The 20,374-nt window shown below is 38.6% G+C and overlaps 1 protein-coding gene across 8 annotated transcripts in view; it reads left to right on the top strand.

Moving 5' to 3' along the window:
* R3HCC1L (R3H domain and coiled-coil containing 1 like) overlaps nucleotides 1–19,380 on the top strand; it is a 104,497-nt gene extending 85,117 nt beyond the window's left edge. For all 8 annotated transcript variants that reach the window (XM_033186604.1, XM_033186596.1, XM_033186559.1 and 5 more), the window contains 5 exons: nucleotides 5,531–5,706; nucleotides 8,552–8,622; nucleotides 9,540–9,635; nucleotides 10,137–10,277; nucleotides 18,575–19,380. In XM_033186604.1, the coding sequence (XP_033042495.1) occupies nucleotides 5,531–5,706; nucleotides 8,552–8,622; nucleotides 9,540–9,635; nucleotides 10,137–10,277; nucleotides 18,575–18,642 (552 nt within the window). In that variant the 3' untranslated portion in view covers nucleotides 18,643–19,380. The remainder of the gene's footprint in view (nucleotides 1–5,530; nucleotides 5,707–8,551; nucleotides 8,623–9,539; nucleotides 9,636–10,136; nucleotides 10,278–18,574) is intronic.
* Nucleotides 19,381–20,374: the final 994 nt, after the last annotated feature.

The raw sequence follows: 20,374 nt of genomic DNA, 5'->3' as shown, positions 1-20,374 counted from the left end.
TTTTAAGTTTAGAAATTCTTTCTTCTGCTTGATCTAGTCTACTATTGCCCTCAATTGTATTTTTTGTTTCATTCATTGAATTGTTCAGTTCAGGATTGATTTAGTTCTTTATGAACTCTAACTCTTTGTTGAATTTCTCATTGAGGTCATGAATTGTTTGTCTGATTTCCTTATATTATTTATCTATGTTTTCTTGAATCTCACTGACCTCCTTTAATATTTTTGAATTCTTTGTCAGGCGTTATAGATTTCTTTTTCATTGGAATGTTGGTGAATAATTACTGTGTTCTTTTGGAAGTGTTATGTTTCCTTGCTTTTTTATGTTTCTTGTGTTCTTTTATTGATATCTGTGCATCTAGTATAATAGTCACTTCTTCATATTTTATGGATTGGCTTTCATAAGGAAAATACTTTTCCCTATAGATATATCTATTCTTTTGGTTGGGTCCAGCTCTTTGGTTTTAATTCTGGGTGGGTACAGTAGCATAGTTTCTGTATGATTTCTTGGGCTGTAATCAGTGTCATTTGTGTCTGTGAGTTTCTCAATGGCTTAGGCTGTGGTGGTTAGTGGAAGCTGTAGTAGAACTTTGTTGGGGATGAGGACACCAGGTAGAGGCCAGTCCTTGGACAACAGCAGGCTGAGTGTGCTGATCCTTAGGGCTTCAGGCAGCGTTCTGTGCACCAAAGGTAGGGAGTCTGGACAGGCTGATCCTTAGGCCTCCAGGCAGTTTACTTTGGTGCCAGCAGTGGCAGCAGTGTGCTGGGTGAGCAGATGGGTCCTTGAGCCCCTGGGCAATGTGTTTTGGTGATGGTAGGAGCAGCAGTGGGCTATCCCTCTGGCTCCCAAGCAGCACGCAGAATGCTTATGCAGGTGGGGGGTTGGGGTGGGTCATTCTCCAGGCTCCCTGATGGTGCACTTGAGTGCAGGCTGTGGCAAGTGGAGTAGGCTAATCCCTAGCCCTCAGACAGCGTGCTTGGGTGCCATTTGTTGTTGTAGCAGCGGAAAGCTGTGTAGGCTCATCCTTAGGCCCCAGGAAGGTGTGCACGAGTGACAGATGGGCAGGTCTGCTTTTACGTTCCCCTCATGGTGTGTGTGGGTGCCAGTGGCAGCAGCGAGGGAGGGCATAATGTAGCATGCATATATGAATATATATAAATATATTTTGTCTGTGGGGAATAATTGGCATGTGACTTCAGAACTTCTTGTATTTTCCTTTTATATGTTGAAGAACTAAGTATTAAATAAACAGAAAACAAAAAATAAAAACTCAGTGATGCATGCCTTGTTGACCTTGTGCTCTTTGCCCTATCCTTTTATCCCTCTGCAAATAGGCATCAGGGCAATAACATCATTACTAGTTGGGTAATAGTTTATAGACTTGTTTTCAAGACCAGACTGCTAGGCCCTAAGTGTCTTCAAACCCTCTATTTCAGGAAGTTAATTTTGATTTAGTTGAATGGTTTTGTGGAAGCTGGCTGTGCATATGAAGGAATACTCACATATCATTTATGCTTTATAAATAGCAACACAGACCACTATTTAAAATCCTAAAAATATTTGTGATTCATAACTCAAAATCGTTTTCTCTGAATCATTTGTAAACTCTCCCTTGGTCTATAATAGATAGATCAGAATGAATGAAATTCTAAACCTCTACCCTCTGTTTTTGCTGTATCATTCTTAGCCCTAATAAAAAATATTATGAAGGTTTGACATTGACTCTAGAGGGATTGCCCAAATACTTGTGATTCTTAAGGTAAATGTTTCTGTTGTCTACAGTAGAAATACAATGCAAGTCACAAATGTGAACCACATGTATAATTTTGAATTTTCTAGTAGCCATATTAGAAAAGTAATAACAGGTGAAATTAATAATATATTTTAAACTAATATGTTCAAAATATTTCAACATGTAATCAGTATTAACAATTATGAATGAGATATTTCTTTTTGTATTAAGTCTTGAAATCTAAGGGGTATTTTATACTTACAGCATATCTCAATTTGAACTAGCCACATTTTACTTATTACATAGCCCCATGTGACAGGCAGCTACTGTATTGGATAGTCCAGGCCTACTGCAAAAGTGCATAATCAGTACATCAGATTGTAGAGCTTTTTCTTAAAGCTTTCCATACTGCTGTGTCTCATCCCTCTGTGTCAGTGGTTCTATCTCTCCATCCCTCTTCACAGTCTTTCTCTGCCTCACTTCCATCTTCATCCCATATTATCCTCTCTTCGACACTTTCTCCCTTTTATGCCACATATCCTCTCCTTCTTTCTGTCAAGTTCTCTTGCATGTTTTGCTGAGATTCTTAGGAGAGAAAGTTCCATTAACAGTATGATATCCTACCTCCACAAAAAAAATATGTTACTGAGGAAATGTGAGCTGATCCCAACAATATCAGTACCCTGGGGGAAATGAAGTTCTTCCTCCTCTAGGAAAAGTTAGGAATCTCTAGTGATAGTGGATTCTGAGTGATAGAGGAAGAACTGATCAGAAGTATGTAACTCGTAGCCTTCATTTGTTTCATGAAATGTAGAATAAGAATTATGTTTTTTGCTATTATTAACAGTTTTTAATCAGTGTCAGAAGCCAGATGTTTAATAGGTACCTCAGAAATGAAATATAAGTATACAAGTTTAGCTTTGCTGACTAGGTTAGAACAAAGGTGCATAATCAAATTTTCTTGCCAGACTATCCTGTCATTTCTTTCCTTTTTTAACGCCACGCCCCCTTTTTTTTTTGATACAAAGTCTTGCTCTGCAACCCAGGCTGGAGTGTAGTGGCACAATCTTGGCTCACTGCAGCCTCGACCTCCCAGACTCAAGCTATCCTCCGGCCTCAGCACTCCCACCCCGAGTAGCTGGGATTACAGGTGTGTGCCACCACACTCGGCTAATGTTTTGTAATTTTTGTAGAGGCAGGGTTTTGCCATGTTGTCCAGGCTGGTCTTGAACTCAAGCAGTTTGCCTGCCTGGGCCTCCCAAAGTGCTGGGATTACAGGTCCGTGCCACCACGCCTGGCCTAAAACATTTCTTAGGATTTATATTTCTAAGATATTTTGTGATTTACATTGTATCTTTCACAATGTATTATTTAGCCCCAGTTTATAAATGTACAAACATGCAGTTCCTTGTTTTGTTTGGGTTTTGGAAAGTAACTCAAAGTCAATGCAGAAAATGAAGAAAGCAATTTTACAGTAACCTCAAAAAGAATAAAACATTTAGGAACACATTTAACAAAAAAGATATAAAATTTATACTCTGAAAACTGTAGAACATTGTTGGAAGAAATTAAGGACTTAGAGAAATGGGAAGACACCCCATGTTTATCTTCTGGAGAACTTAATATTGTTCAGATATTTCCTAAGTTGATTTACATATTCAGTGGAATCCCAGCTGCCGGGTTGGCAGAAAATTTTTTGCAGAAATTGACAAGCAGATCCTCAAAATCTGTGGAAATGCAAAGTGCCCTAAATAATCAAAAGTGATTTTGAAAAGAACAAAGTTGGAGGACTCAGGCTTTATAGTAAGCTTCTTGATTTCAAACAGTACTATAAAGCTACAGTAATCAAAACAGTGTGGCACTGCCATAGGGATTGAGTTGCAAGTTATTGCAGACTCCTTTTGTCCCTGGCCTCTGAGTTATTCCAAACTGTTACCACTAATCTACTCTAGATGTTTAAGAATTTATTAAAACTGGCCGGGCGCGGTGGCTCAAGCCTGTAATCCCAGCACTTTGGGAGGCCGAGATGGGCGGATCACGAGGTCAGGAGATCGAGACCATCCTGGCTAATACGGTGAAACCCTGTCTCTACTTAAAAATACAAAAAACTAGCCGGGCGACGAGGTGGGCGCCTGTAGTCCCAGCTACTCGGGAGGCTGAGGCAGGAGAATGGCGTAAACCCGGAGGCGGAGCTTGCAGTGAGCTGAGATCCGGCCACTGCACTCCAGCCTGGGTGTCAGAGCAAGACTCCGTCTCAAAAAAAAAAAAAAAAAAAAAAAAGAATTTATTAAAACTTTAGCTGATATCTTCTTGGCCCACTTATATGGTGATCACTTTCCCAGTGGTCTGCCAAAGGCAAAACAGTTTATGTATTCTGTTTCTCTTTGGGAGAGACTTGTCATTATATGGATTTTAAGATAACCAGTTTCCCTTGTTATCTTACAAACTCAGCTCTCTGGTAAACTCAAGAAAAGTTATGATTTTATAGATCAGCTGGTCTTTTCTCTTGTTACGGTGGGGAGAACATTCTCTTCTGCTTTCTACATCCTAAGCAGAGTGGAACTAATATGGTGTTTGGCATGTAACAGACTTAGTGCTTGGTTAAAATTGGTTTAAAGTGGGTTGAATTTACGGAATACTTTTGTGCCAAGCAGTATGCTAAGCATTTGCCATATCATCTCCTTTAGTCCATGCACTTATCTATGAAGTGTAGGTACTGTTATTATTCCCATGTTTTACATGTAAAACTGAGGCTTAGTAGAGAAAAGGAACTGGAGGACAGGAATAAATAATAATTTTTATTGATATTATCCAAGTCATCTTCCTCCTTCTCCCAAAAAAACTCTTGAATCCATTTTTCAACTTCTCCAAGGAAAGGAGATATATATTCCTGGCATTGCAAGTTCTTATTTTCCTCAGTTGATGGGAAAAGAGACACAGTATTAAAACCAGAGAAAGCTTGAAGGGACCTCCTTGAACTTTTGAGTAACAGAGAGAGAGAAAAAAAAAATTATCTTAAGGATCTCTGGTGGCTTTGGGTCATCAGCAGCGTCTAGGTTTTATAACAGGTGAATGACAGAATGACTGTCATGGCTTTGCTGCCACTTTTCACTTTCCCGTTTTCTTTCTTTTGCTTCCAGTGTGAAGTTCAACTTTTTTTTATAGGATGGTAGAATTTTAATTTGTTACCTCCTTTATTTATTCCTTCACTAGCCTGCTATATGCGCATTCCTTAAGGTAGGTCTCATGCTAAGGACATTAAGTATAACTACTTGTGCCACTTAATTTGTCTTAACAAATGTCTTTGTAAGCTGTCTCCTCACCCTTTAATACATTCAACAAAAAGTGAAGTAAAAAAGTTTATTTTTTTCATTTTTGTTCACTTCCAGAAAAGAAACTATGATATGAGCCTGGTCAGTAAGCTCAGTTAAAACAAATATTATCAGTTAATCTCTTCAGCTATTATCTGAGCATCAGTTTCCAAGATGTACCATTTATAACTCACCACAGTATTCAGTCTGTTTTCTTGTGTGCTGGTTAGAGATGCAAGTTGAGTTTCATGCATTGCCTGTCTGCTGGAATTTTAACATTTTTTCAACTGTTCCATATGTATAGTATAAACTGGGTGATAAGCACCTGATCATTATTGTATCTATGAGTAGAATAAATACAGAGACTATGCCAAAGGTTGAGGAATGAGAACACGTGGAGAAAGGGAGGAGGATTGTTTATATATAGGAATATATTTTACAGTAGCCAGGTTTGATGTAACCGGCACTTATGTGCTTCTTCCTTTGTAGTTATCAGGGAATATGAAGGGCAGAGAGAGCATCCAGGAACCTAGATTTGATTACTACAACCATGAAGTTCCTGATATTGACCTCAGTGATTGTGAATTCCCACATGTCATTGAAATTTATGACTTTCCCCAAGAATTTCGTACTGAAGACCTTCTACGGGTTTTCTGCAGTTATCAGTGAGTATGCAAATGATTGTGGATGTTAGGGAGTGTGAGGTGAAGTCTTTAAAAAATGTTTTCTGAGAAATCATCTCTTGTTTTTCATATCCCCTGTTTTTCATATTTTAGCATCAGGCTGGTTTATTGTCTTTTCCAGGTCCAGTAGAAATTTTCTATATTAAACTACTGTTCTAAGTTCCTTAAAAATGTCAGGTAGCCTTTCTAGCCCCCATTTTAGCATTTAAGAAGACTGTCATCAGTGATGACTTCATGGTGCATTTAGTCCATTGATATTTATTGTAATTGTTGATATATTTGGATGTATTGTCAAATTGCCTGCCATCTTTATGTGTTTACTTGTCCCATCTTTTTCTTTCTTGCCTTCTTTTGGGGTCACTGCAGCCTCGGATTCCTGGGCTCAAGCAATCCTCCCAGCTTAGCTTCCCAAGTAGCTGGGACCACAGGTGTGTGTCACCATGCCCGGCGAATTTTTGTATTTTTTTTGTAGAGACAGGATTTCACCATGTTGCTGGGTTAGTTTCAAACTCCTTCACTTAAGCCATCTGCCTACTTCAGCCTCCCAAAGTGCTGGGATTAGAAGTGTGAGTTGCCACGCCTGGCCTCAACTAAGTTTTTACAGACACAATAACTCTTCTTTTTTATGCTCTGCACCTGTTTCATTGGTTTAATTTTATTTAATTCCATGGTGAAAATATCAGTTCACACCGATATAAGTGGGTTTGAGAACACTTGCCCTAACCCTTGGTGTGTGTATAGCTGATACTTATATAGGAGACGTTAAAAGAGTTAGAAGTATATAGCTCTGTATATTTAGCTTACAAGAAAAAATAAGCTTCAGGAATAAAGAGATGATAATCTAGAAAGAAAGTTATTAAGAGGATTTTCAGGGTCTGGAAGAAAATCAGTATCAAGAAGGATTATACTTTAATGTTTCAGTCCTGATATTTAAAATGAACCAGGTCTGTAGTGTGATACAACAAATTTAAATTTAAAATTCACCTTGAATGTGTAAGATTCTGTTATAAGTCAGGGTATAGCCCTTAACTTTCTCTTAAAAGATAAGTAAATATTTTAGACAACTCTGCCATTGTTAAACAGAAGCAAGCAAAAACAGTACATAAATGAGCATGGCTGTAAACTAAAACTATTTATAAGAACAAGTGTTCTATTTTCATATGAATTTCTAGAACAGGCAAAACTAGCAGCCATGTACTTGTTTAGTCAGTTAAACGTAATTCGGCGGGGAGCATCAGTTCTATAACTAACAGAAAGAAAGGGTGAATGGATCCTGGAGGACAGTTAATCTCTGCCATAAACTTTAAATGTATAGTGTGTAGGTCAGTCTTATTTATTAGAATTAGGTTTAGATCTAGTATCAGAACCTGTTCAACATAAAATTCATAGTAGATTTTTTAAAAGCAGTCAGAGGGATCAAATCCCATTAGAACTACCTTAGACTGTCATAAATGATGATTCTTAAAACCAAGGATCATTTTGTTGATGTCTAGAATTTCATGAAGATTAGTGAACTCTCATAAACTATTTACTTCCCTTTGCTTTGTTTCTTGATAATCTCACCTGCAAGACCATTTTTCTATCAAATTTAAAAACATTCTCCAAAGAGAAAAATTTTAAAGGGTTATGAAATTTTGAAGTAGAAAAGGCCCTCTGGAACCCGTCTGTGATTTATAAAAACGAAAAAAAAGGTCATGGTGCAAAAGCCTGTAATAATGCCTGCGAGTCAAATTCCAGAGTCAGCTTCATGTTTTAATCACCGTCTTCATCAATATTAATATTGATGAACATTGCTATTAATAATAAAAGTAATGAACACCATTAATTTATTAGATGCCCATGAAGTGCTCAACACCATCTTCTTTGCCTTGTCATGGATGATCTCATTTCCATTTTCACAACAGCTCTGTGGGGGACATACTTTGCTCATTTTTACAAATGAGCCAACCTAGCTTCAAGAGAGGTTAAACTTGCCCAAGGTCTCAAAGTGGCAGAACCCTGAATCCATGAGCATTTTTAAGCTCTTAGCTGAAAAATATAACTGTTATGTCATCATCCTGACATTCCTTGTGCTCACTAAGTAGCTCTTCTCCAAAATAAAAGTGTTTCTGTAGTACTTAAATGTTCATTCTTTTGATCCTTTCTAATCTGGTCTGTTATTTCTCTTATCATGATTTCTTTCATCCTGAATTTTTCTGACTTTGCCACACAATTCTTTCCTATTTTTTTCTTATTTTTTTAACCTCCCTTCTGCAACAAGTGAAGAACAGATCAGCCTCTGTGATTATAGTTGCCCCCTTTTTTCCCCATTACTTGACTTTTTAAAAAAAAAATTGAATGACATCTTGCAGTATAATCTCCCCTACCCCATTCTCGCATTCTGTTTCCGTCTCTGTCCTCAAGGACAGAGTTTACATTTGCGTTAAATCCAGGTGACCTTCCCTGCCTACCTACTCTTCTTATATTCTAACCCTCTGCTTCCTCTTTCCATTTCTTCTCATTCCCTGCCCATAAGAGCATCTCGTGTAAATAGTGCATTAAATACTTTACATCCCCAAGGGACTTGTGAGGATTAATTAGTTGATGTCTATAAAATGGCTGAGAACGTAAAATACTCCTGGGTAGTTATTTATGATGGTATTATTGCTTTTAAAATTCAATGGCTTCTTCTGTCCTCCAAGCTGTTTTTGGTGTCATTATCCCCATTCCACCTGTGCACTCGTTGAGTGTTTCTATCTTGTGAAATGCTTTATGAGATTCTATTTGTGAGATGTTTCATAAAAGTAAATTTTATTTTAGGAAATGAAATTTTTTTTGTGTGTTGCAGAAAGAAAGGATTTGATATTAAATGGGTGGATGATACACATGCCCTAGGAGTATTCTCCAGTCCAGTTACAGGTATTCACCCAGTGGCTTTCAATCTTCCTTTCTTATTGTTCATTTTTCTCACGCTACTTTATCTATTTCCCTTCTATTTGAGAAAGTTGGCATTTTATTCAGCCAGTGTAGGTAATAGGACAGATAGTGGTTTTTTTGAAGTAAGATACTTTGGTACCCATTCTCCTCTTTCATGTTAGTCCAGTGGTATTTGGAGAGATAGAGTCAACACCTTTCAAGGTTATTTGTACACATAACTGTCATGATAGTACATAAACAGATTAAGGTAGAGATTGAAGAATCCAGTGGGGCTAACTCTTACAATATTGGTGATTTTTTTTTTCCCCATCCCAGACAAGTGAATTTAAGTAACACTTTAACCTATCTAGTGAGAAGTTATAATACATACTCTCTGAATATATGATTGGGCCTTTTTACATATATCATTGGCCTCATGACAGATCTGATGCAGAGGCATTCAAAGAAAATAGAGATATTAAAATGTTAGTTCCTGTCTGAACCACCTAGAATATGGGTCTGCAAAATTATTATATAAAGGACCAAACGGTAAAAACAGTATTTTAGGCTTTGTGGAGCATCAGTCTCTGTCACTACTTAACTCTGCTGTTGGAGCAAGAAAGCAGCCATAGACAATATACAAGCCAGATGGGCATGGCTCTGCTTCAGTAAAATAATAAAATTACTTTGTAAATAAATATAAAAACAGGTGGTTGGCTGCATTTGGTCACAGAGCCATAGTTTGCTGATACCTGATCTAAAATAATTACTGCCATGTTGATCCTCTAGATCTTACTGTCTCTTTTGCTTGCTTTGAAAAAAAAAAGCATAACATCTAGGAAATACTAAGAGCCATCCCTAGTTGTTCCTTTGCATCACTCTACTTCATGTCTTCTGCTTCCTTTTATTCCTCTTTGTAGCTCGTGATGCGTTGGGTATTAAACACACCATGGTGAAGATTCGTCCCTTATCACAGGCCACAAGAGCAGCCAAGGCCAAAGCTAGAGCTTATGCTGGTGAGTCTATAATCTCTGGGTTTTTTTTGCTGATGGTGGTATTATTGTTCTTTCCAGCAGTTTTATAGCATCCAGACATCTAAAGACATATCACTTTTATTTTTAGTGTTAAAAGAAGTATGTTTTTAAGAAAAAATAAATAAAAGAGAAATGACCATGTTGGAAATATGGCATCTGAGCAGCCACTTTGAGAGTTTGAGAACTAACTGCAGGCAATGCAGCAACCAGTTTCTGATGACATCCCTACCTAGTTTACCTCTGTGTTTAACTGCCTGATAGAGTCACTGTAAGATACTGTGTTAATGCAGATAATGAAGCCAGGGTTGTTTGTGCTTTGTCATGTTAATTTTCTCTGATCGTCATCTATCAGGCTTGTATTAATTACTGCTGATGCAGCCCTTGTTAGTCTATTTTGTATGTTAATTACTGAGTTAAATCACTTGAAGCTGGAGTGCTCTCTCTTCTTTACTCCCTCCTACTCCCTTCCTTTCTTCCATTCAGAGTTCCTCCAGCCAGCAAAGGAGCGTCCTGAGACTTCAGCAGCCCTAGCCAGAAGGTTAGTCATCAGTGCCCTTGGGGTTCGAAGTAAGCAGAGCAAAACCGAACGAGAAGCAGAGCTCAAGAAACTGCAAGAAGCCAGAGGTGAGCTGAAAGGATGGTGTTCTTCTCTAGTCCCTTTACAGCTCACTATAAGGCGTGTGTTTTTAAAAAAAAATGAATGAAGCCCATTCCATTTTGTCATTTCTGTTTCCTAGAAGCCTCCTAAGTGTGTAGAAAGTTTCATGCCTTATGTTCAGGAGAAGACGTTTCAGGATTTGTCTGCCTGTTTCACACACCAAGACATCCTAATCCAACATCCTAATCCATGCTCCTACTGTTGTTTTCCAAGAGATAGGTTTGGTCTTCTCAGCCCATCCATGGCTTTTCCTACAGTTTTTCTCTGAGAAAAATTTTCCTTTGAAAACTTATAGTGTCCTAGGCAGAAAACATTTGCTATGGTTTTACTGGGCCACGATTGCCATGATATTGCCCTAATGTTATCAAATGGTTTAGATCTGAGGTAGAAGACAAATTTAGGAAAAACCAGCAACTGACCTTGATAACAACTGTAGGAGGTATTTTTGTCTTTTTAAGGCAGTCCTGAGCGGCTCCATTAGAGTACATCTAGATTTACCTGTCTTCTGACTATTTTCCATTATCCAAGCGTTCTCAGAAAAATATTTCCCTTGATCCACAAGCAGAGTTTTTATTTTCTTATAGTTTGAGGTTGAAGTTAAAATCTGTCTCCTCTACAGGCTGTTGAATTGTATGTAAAGGCTTGGGACTCTGGTGTGGCACTTAAGTACTTTTTATCAACCTTCAGGCTTTAGACAGTCTCATTGCCTTAGCCCACAATCCCTGGAATCTGTGAAGGCAATTTATTCTGAAAACTCCACTTACCAAAAAGTAACTTCATTTTTCCATTAAACGAATTGAAGTTTCAAACTCCTTGTTTATTGCTGGTCTAACAAGGCCATTAATACTTCCTGTCCTCTCTGCTTTGGTGATAGCAGGCAGCTTACAGACTCTCAGCTGCACTGGCCAGATAACCAGTGACAGAGTGTGTCGTGGCAGGTGCTAGAGTTTCAGAGTTGAACCCAACTAATTATTGAAACCTTAATGACTATAATGAGGCAGTTTTGATGTTTTCCAATCATTGTTTACTCAAAGGCCTCCTACGGACTATAGAAACATAACTGGGTTCCTTGGGTTTTTATAGATGGCAGTAACAGAACTAGATTAAAGATGAATGTGCAGTATCCTTAACCCTTTGTTAATTGGTTGTCTCTGAAGAAAATGATTTCTGTGTGATAACAGTGATATCTATAAAAGGGGATATGACTCCCTTTGCCATGTTATCATCCTTCTCTTTGGGTGTATATCACCTGTATCTCTACAGATCCTGCAACAGTGGTTTTGTGTGGATATCATCTTGAGTATTCCCTTTTCTTTCTCTAGGCGCATCAGCATGCAGCTCCACTTGAAGTATTTGTTTTAAGTGTCTGGCTATACAAAGGACATTTCAGTGATGCAATTAAAATTGAGACTGTTGACTAAGTGGGTACTCTATTGCTTTCCTAAAGAAGGCCTTTATTTGTGAATAGAGACCCACTGTGATAAGTTCCTCCTACGTATTGGTGCTGAGGCTGTATGGATTATAGAGGACTCTTCCTTTATTATGCTCCAGAGTGCTACTACCATTCTTTGTATCTGAGGAAATGCATCTGGAAAATTTCCTGATGTATCTCTTTCTGGCCTCTTTCTGTGTTGGGCAGATACTTATATGCTTGCCTGCATGGAGCCCAGGCTTTAAAGATTTTTTTCGGTGGAAACTTTACTGTTTTAGGTATTAGACTCTGGAATCGCACTTCCTGGGTCCACATCTTAGGTCTGCCATTTACTGTCTGTGTGACCTTGAGAGGGTAGGTAAGTAACTTACTCTCTGGAGGCCTCTGTTTTCTCATCCTTAAATGGAACTCAAGCGAGTTAATCCATGAAGGATACTTAGTCATCTTCAAAAAATCATAGGTACTCTCTTGCTCCTGTATTCTGCAGGCCTATGATGAGTTATATGATAAGTGTTAGCTGCTATTGTTTTTGTTAGTAACAATAGTAGTAGCATTATATGGTGAATCCAGCACAGATTTCAGTGCGTACTTTTGCCATTAATTACTCTTTTTATTTTAAAATTCCTATAATCTCTATTAGCTCCATGTGGCATTCACTGAGCACCTGCCCTGTGGAAAGCATTGTGTTTGCTGTTTAGGAGAATTAGAAAGGTGGCAAGATTTTGTTCCTCTCCTTAAGCCTTACAATCTAGTGGAGATAATCTGCCTTGAGTAGGGAAGAAAATATGTTCCTCTTTTGGGCATTTTAAGCAGTTGTTTTTCCTCTCACTTCAGTTTTGTAGATTTTAAGATTAAAAATGATAAATGATTTTTGTTGATTAAAAGGACAGGAAGGAAATTCCATCATAACTTATAGGTGATGATGATTCTGTGTTATGATAACTCTGTGACCAATAATACCATCTTGAGTTTAGAGCTGACCCAGAGAAGTTAAGTAACTGGCCTAAAGTCACCCAGCTGGTAAACTGAAAGAGAAGGCATCTGAATCTAGGTACCACTGATTAAAACCCATGCTCCTTCTGTAATACTGTAATCCCTCTTGAAGGACTTTTGGAGTTATTGACATTTTTTCCCAGAAAAAAAATACTTACATAAAACATTTTTTAAAGTCTCCAGGAATAAAATATGACAAACTTCTTTATTATCTGTACCAATGGTTAGCAGCTTTTCACTCTCAGAAAAATCTTCCTTGGGTCTGAGTTAAATCTGCATGATAGTTTAAACCAGTGTCCTCTTGTTTTTTCCTTAGTAGAAATAGAGAATATCTGCGTACTGTTTTGTTCTAACAACTTTAACTGTAAAGATCAGGGGCAGATTGTTTAGAAATGAGGAAATCTGGGCTCTGATAGACCTTTTGCCATTACCTAGCTGTGTGGCCATGGGCGAGTCAGATACCTCTCTGCGCCCCCTGGTTTCCAGCAAAGTGAAAGTACTCCTCAGCCTACCTAATCATGGAGAATGTTTTGAGCACAGAATAAGTTAACATATGTAAAAATGTTTGGTAAAGTGCTTTACAAATTCAGGATACGATTATTGATATGACTGTTAAGAATTTAATGTTCATTATAATATGAGCTTGTAATGACAAATATGTATTATATACTGCTACTCTCCATCCATTACACATGGCAGATATTGTTAAATCAGTCATGACATTCTTGGTGAGTTTTACATGACCATTGCCAAGGGATCAGAATTAGCATGGGAATTGAAATCTGTATATCTTCCTGTTATAATATGGTATGATAATCTCCCAGCCTTTCTTTCTCCCACTTGAAGAGTTCTGCTGTCTGGCAACAGTGCCTGGTACATAAAAAGATACTCAATACATGTTCATTGACCAAATACATGGATGACATTGGTTACTCTAATTTTTCTTTGTAAATCTTAACTCTACTCTGAATGCTATATCCTCCATGTTTTTCTTTATAAAACCCAGAGTGTGAAACCTTCCTAATTAATGAATTTTGAATTCGTGATTTTGAGTTTTAAGTACTTTTCTGCTACATTTTTCACTCTACTTTGATTATTTATTTATTGAGACATTTATTGAGACAGGGTCTCACTTTGTCACCCAGACTGGAGTGCAGTGGCATGATCACAGCTCTCTGCAGCCTCAACCTCCCAGGTGCAAGCAATCCTTTCACCTCAGCCTCCTGAGTAGCTGGGGCTATAGGCATGTGCCACCATGCCAGCTAATTTTTTCCTTTTTGTAGTGATAGGGTCTCTCTGTGTTGCCTAGGCTAGTCTCAAACTCTTGGACTCGAGTGATCTTCTGCCTTGGCCTCCCAAAGTGCTGGAATTACAGACCTGAGCCACTGTGCCCAGCCTAAAACCACATTTTAAAGACCAGACTCAGGGCTGGGCATGGCGGCTTACTCCTGTAATCCCAGCATTTTGGGATGCCGAGGCAGGCGGATCATCTGAGGTCAAGAGTTTGATTCCAGCCTGGCCAACATGGTGAAACCCTGTCTCTACTAAAAATAGAAAAATTAGCCGGGTGTGGTGGCATGCACCTGTAGTCCCAGCTACTCAGGAGGCTGAGACAGGAGAATCGCTTGAACCTGAGAGGCGGAGGTTGCAGTGAGCCGAGATTGCGCCATCGCATTCCAGCCTGGGCAACAGAGCAAGACTCCATCTCAAAAAAATAAAAAACAAGATAAAGATCAAACTCAGGAATGTATATACAATTTTCCCATGTTCCACTCATAAAAATATTTGATTCCCACCTAAAACTGGACATAGATATCATTACCTTTCAGAATAAGCTACCTTCTCATTTTCAAAGCCTGCTACAATTTTATTTTAATTTATTTTCATTTTATTTTTGAAGGTAGGTGATTAATTGGCTGGTTCTGAAAGCCTGTCTTTTGGGTCAGAGGCCTGAAAGGCAAAGTAAGTAAATAGTAATCTGCTCACTTAGTTTGATTAATTAAATCACAAAGAACTTCAAACCATCTCTGTAAGATAGTAATAAATTTAATCATAGTTGATACCTTATGAAAACCCTTTTTAGACTTTCCATTACTCTGCCTTAAAGGGCAGTGTGGCATTGCTGATTCATAATCTAGGTCTTAGGGTATTTTCTTGGTGTCTTTTCTCCCCTGATGTCTGAAGTTCATTTCTAACCACATTTTTTTTTTTTTTCCATTTTAATGTGACTTTTTTTCTGTGATGTAGCATTTACTCATTTTTTGGTATCAATTGCTGTTTAATAAACCTACTACCTTTGCCTAGATCAGAGATGAAAATGTTAACCTAGGACTAACTAACTGACCAGGTCACCAGCTGTTGCTAAAATAAATAGTACATGGTTCCTTGTGTTGACACTTAATACATTGATAATTATTCGACACTCTAGGGTTAAATGCCGCCTTATTGGATTCAGACTGTATTTTTCCATATATTATGATTATATAAATATTTGGTAAACTTAAAATCTAAAACTTTCCTAAAATTAAGAGGTTATTTAGATTACTTCTCCTTGATCTACTACATCTGTCCCTCTATAAAAGAAGGGAATAAGATTCGTTTGACCAGACGTGTTCTTCACGAAGCATGTTGTCTCTTGTTCTGTAGGTGACTACAGTAGATTTTGTGATTATTTTTCATAGACCTAGAAGTAAATTTTGAAAGTCTTTTAATTTACATCCTCTGTCTTTGCTTTTTTTAAAACATGACACCAAACTGGCCCTTTTACAATCTTCACATTCTCTTATGTCAAGTCTTGACTGCACTGTGATTGCAGGCAACTCATTTAATATAGTCATTTCTGTTGATTGATTTATTATATTGGAGAATGAAAGTTTTCAGGGCCAGCCGATGTGAATGTTTTAGGTCAATCACTTTGTGCTGAATTTTCTGTTTTTTCTTAATTCCTTGCCCTCATGTCTACTGTTGGGCTTTCTCTTTATTTATTCTTTTAATTGTTGGAGGTCAAGTTAGTAGGAGCTTTCTTTCATACAGTTTATCAGCTATTATCTGCTTTCCTGTCTCTTTAATAAAGGGACATGTTTCTTTGTCTTTCTGTTCATACAGTTTTTTTCATATTTTTTCCCTTGTAGATATTTCAGATGTCAGGATAGTAGAAGGTGTGCTGGTGAAGAATTAAGGATCTGGGTCCTAGATTCAGTTCTTTCACTGGCTGTGCAACCTTAGGCAAGTCATTTCAGCTCTCCTAGCTTCTGTTTCCTCATCTTTAAAATAAAGAAATTATTATTTCCGGCCGGGCGCGGTGGCTCAAGCCTGTAATCCCAGCACTTTGGGAGGCCGAGACGGGCGGATCACGAGGTCAGGCGATCGAGACCATCCTGGCTAACACGGTGAAACCCCGTCTCTACTAAAAATACAAAAAACTAGCTGGGCGAGGTGGCGGGCGCCTGTAGTCCCAGCTGCTCGGGAGGCTGAGGCAGGAGAATGGCGTGAACCCGGGAGGCGGAGCTTGCAGTGAGCTGAGATCCGGCCACTGCACTCCAGTCCGGGCGACAGAGCGAGACACCGCCTCAAAAAAAAAAAAAAAAAAAAAAAAAAAAAAAAAAAGAAATTATTATTTCCTATCCTGACCTACATTTCTCTATTCTATTCATGTTCTTGTATTTCTAAATTTACACCTCCCATTTTCACTATTTCTTTGTGCTTCTCAATTTGTCTTCCTACTCCTACTAGTTTTTTCATATGGCTTATCATTAGAATCTATTTGCTTTTATTAGAAAGTGTTAGGAAATGTTTCACGCAGGGCACAGTGGCTCACGCCTATCATCCCAGCACTTTGGGAGGCTGAGGCGGGCAGATTACCTGAGCTCAGGAGTTCAAGACCAGCCTGGCTAGCATGGCGAAACCGTGTCTCTACTACAAATACAAAAAAATTAGCCGGGCATGGTGGCACATGCCTGTTACTCAAGAGCTACTCAGGAGGCTGAGGCACGAGAATCGCTTGAACCCAGGAGGCGGAGGTTGCAGTAAGCCAAGATCACACCACTGCACTCCACCCTGGGGACAGAGTGAGACTCCATCTCCCCCCCAAAAAAAAAAAAAAAGTTTGAGAATTCTGAACTTTCCAGATTTTAGAAAGCTATATGGTATCTGTGTCTTATAACACCAAAATCAAGACACATTAATATTTCTGCAGCAGAGTGTGTGACTGTTCACATTAAATGGGATATGTTAAGACTATAAATGGCTTCGTATCCTTTCAGGTTAGATTTGCCTCCATCAATTAATTTTGGCCCCAAGCTTTAAAGAAAGCAATAACTTTGTTTTCAGAATTGTTTTGATTTTGGAATTGTGTGTTATGGGCCAGTCATATTTTTCTACTGCTCTTGGATCTCTTCTGTCTTCTCATATTACTCTTATGATTTAAGTTTCACACCTTATTGAAAAATTGGAGTTCTAATAATTTACTTTTCTGGTTTCTTCATTTTTCCTTGGGATGTAGAACCAGATTTTGATTGCTTTCATCCATTGCCTTTAGATCCCCTCCTAACTTCTCCATATTTGTAAGAATCAAGACCATACTGCCTTCCTAAGAAATTCTGGAATCCTTTAGACCAGCCAGTTATTCTTTGTGCTGTCTCCTAGGGGACCCCAGTGCAGTTCAAGCCTGCCTCAGTTCCAAGGCACTCTACCAGCCTTCATTCAGTTTGCAATTTGCAGACCACTGTTTTTTGCCTCAACTTTGCTGCTATATTCAGATAATGCCACAAGATGGTGCCCAAATAGCAGTGAATTTCTTTTTCTTATATTTCCAAGTGCCAGTCAGCTTCATAACCAACTTCTTTGCCCTTAAAGTATAGTCAGATATAGTGTAGGAATGTTGTAAAGGATTCTGCTGATGAGGAAAGATACATCAGAATAGCAAGTGTTTATTCTAAATTCATCTCGATTTCTGTAATCTCCCTGATTCATGACTTGCTGAATCTTATACAGGCATTATCAATTTGGAACAATAAGAAGGAAGCATTTAGGCTTACCATCTATCATGTAGGCTTATCACCATTTTATGGTTTCAAGATAAATGACTAGCCATGCAATTGGAACTGGTATTGTGGCACCTAAAGGAGTGCTTGAGTCACCAGACTGTTGTATGGTCCGTATTTTCTCAGACCTTGGTGAAAGTGTTAAATGGAGAACCAAGCTTCCATATTAAAAATTGAAGATAGATTATCCAGATTTGTATATTTTTTGTTTTTAGAAATAGTTTTAGTTTTCCATATTGTAATTGTATATTTCAGAAGATTTCTGGCTCCTGGAAGTGCTCTGAAAATACTGAAATTTGGTTTGCCTCTGAAATATTTTTTCAATAAAGTTGTAGAAGGGAGATATGAGTAAAGCCCAGGGGCTACCATTTCCATTTAAGCAACAAAATAGAATATCAATACATATCCTTGATATCTATTGAAATATTTATAAAGATCAGTAAGCTGGGAATAATGGGCAATTGTGTTGAAGCACTAAACATAGTTGAAAAGTAGAATTTAAATATGTTTTAGCAAGACTAGAATCTGAGTCCTACTAGATTCTGACTTATTCCATATACTTCTATTAGCCTCAGATATTTTTTATTATATAGTAATAAATGTAATGACTTATAGTAGTATCATTTTCACTTACAAAGCACTTAGGAAGTTAAAGGAATTAACTCTTGGAATCAGGTAAGAGAGACCAAGATATCCACTTGTCTCATGATGAAAGTTTGCCTTGTAATTTGGATTAAGGGAAAGTCATTGATTATATGAAGTAGACAACCATGGTTAACACTGCTCTTATTTACAGAGAGAAAGCGGTTGGAAGCCAAGCAACGGGAAGACATCTGGGAAGGCAGAGACCAGTCCGCAGTTTGAACATCACTCAATGAAAGGGATAATTCCATGAATCAGAAAATGTTTCCATAGTCTTCAGATAAGAGGATCCTTCCAGAGCTCTGTGTACATGCAGATGTGCATGTTAAAGAGATAAAGTGATCGAGACAAGGACTGACTGGGTATAGAAGGAAGACAGACTTCTGTCTTCACTCCTAAATGCAGTTCTTTGGAATCACCCTACTATGGTGGGCATAGTAGGGAGCCATCAACTAGGAAGAAACGTGGGAGATGTGAATTCCAGGAGTCCCCTGTACAGGGCAAGTCATGTTAGCGTGGGTCACACTTCCAAGATATTTAAAGCAAATACAAAAGAGAGCAGAGGATTCAAACCGCAAGAATGGGAGATTTAGGCCCTGCAAAGGCAGAGCATTCCTTAGTACCTCACAAAACAGAATAATACTGGAGGCAGAGTAGGGGGTGGATAGAGAGTGGTTAGTACAAAGAGACAGAACAGTGTCTGGTTTACTTGGCCTACAAAGAATCTACACTGCTGGTTCCAGAACTCCAAAGTTGGTGAACTACAGGAGATGTGGGTAGTTAGACTCCAAAGTGTGTACTGAGCTCAGTGCCTGGGACCATTCCAGCTATACTGCAGCCAGGGGGGATGCCAGCTTCATTCCTCAGAGTAAACCAACCTTGGGAGCTGTGTGCCAGTTCCAGTGTAAGCAGTAATACCATGTTGTAAGAGCAGACATTAAAGCCCATTTTATGACATATCACTGTGGCGTTTGTTGGGTTTTGTCATTCCAACAAGAAATAGGAGAGGAGCTTTCTTCTTATCCTCATGCCTATAGTGCTGTGCATAGGTTAAATGGATCTGTTGTTTTTCTTGAATCCCAGTGAGTAGAGAATTGATCATCTCTCTGCCTCAGTATACTACAAAAGTGATTATCCTGGGACTGGTATCTGGTAGCTCCTCTCCTCTTCATATCTTCCTTGTGCACCCTCATTCCAACCTTTTTCTTGCCTTCTGCCATCTTTGCAACTCTGATACCCTGAAGAAGACATGTGGCACACCAGCGTGTTCTTGATATGATCTTCTCAACCTTTGCCAGAGGGACTTGGCAAGCAGCACCAGACCATCCGTTACGATGACGAGCAGCCAGGATAAAATAAACACCTCTGGGCACTGAGAGATTTCCTAAAGGATGTGGACAAGTCAAAGCCATCAACTCAGGCTTTATCCATCTCATATCTGCATTCTCAGTGTTTTTGGAAAGTAGTTCTGTGCTGAAGAAATGGTAGCACTAGACCTTAAGGTGCCGAGGTGGCAAGAAATAGTGGCTCATTGTGCTTTCAGCTAGGGCAATAGCCTCATGTTTTAATGATTTAGTGCCCATGACAATGATGGATTATTAGCATTATCTAGAACATGGTAGAGTAGGGCTCTATTCAGATGTTTCTCAAATGACACTGGCCTTGGATCTTGATCCTTACCCAACTATGCCTGCTGCTATTGAGATATTATAGCCTTCTCCCCTTTCCTCAGCATTGTTTTCCTCATTCGTGGTCGGTTCTACTAGTGTCCTTTGTTCATGTTCAGTGACTCCATTCCAAATTTAGGGATGAAATAAGTTGTTCTCTTGACCCTCTCCACTAATACTTTGTCCAAGTGCCCCTCTCTTTGGCTTTTAGCAACAAGACTTCTGCTCTTTGTCTTTATGGAACAGACTTCTCTAAGATAGTTCTGTTTGAACAGTACAGCTCCATT

The sequence above is a fragment of the Trachypithecus francoisi genome, unplaced genomic scaffold (genome assembly GCF_009764315.1).
Source record: "Trachypithecus francoisi isolate TF-2019V2 unplaced genomic scaffold, Tfra_2.0 Contig01579, whole genome shotgun sequence".
Classification (NCBI taxonomy): Eukaryota; Metazoa; Chordata; class Mammalia; order Primates; family Cercopithecidae; genus Trachypithecus; species Trachypithecus francoisi.
This window is presented reverse-complemented; position numbering and strand designations above follow the sequence as displayed.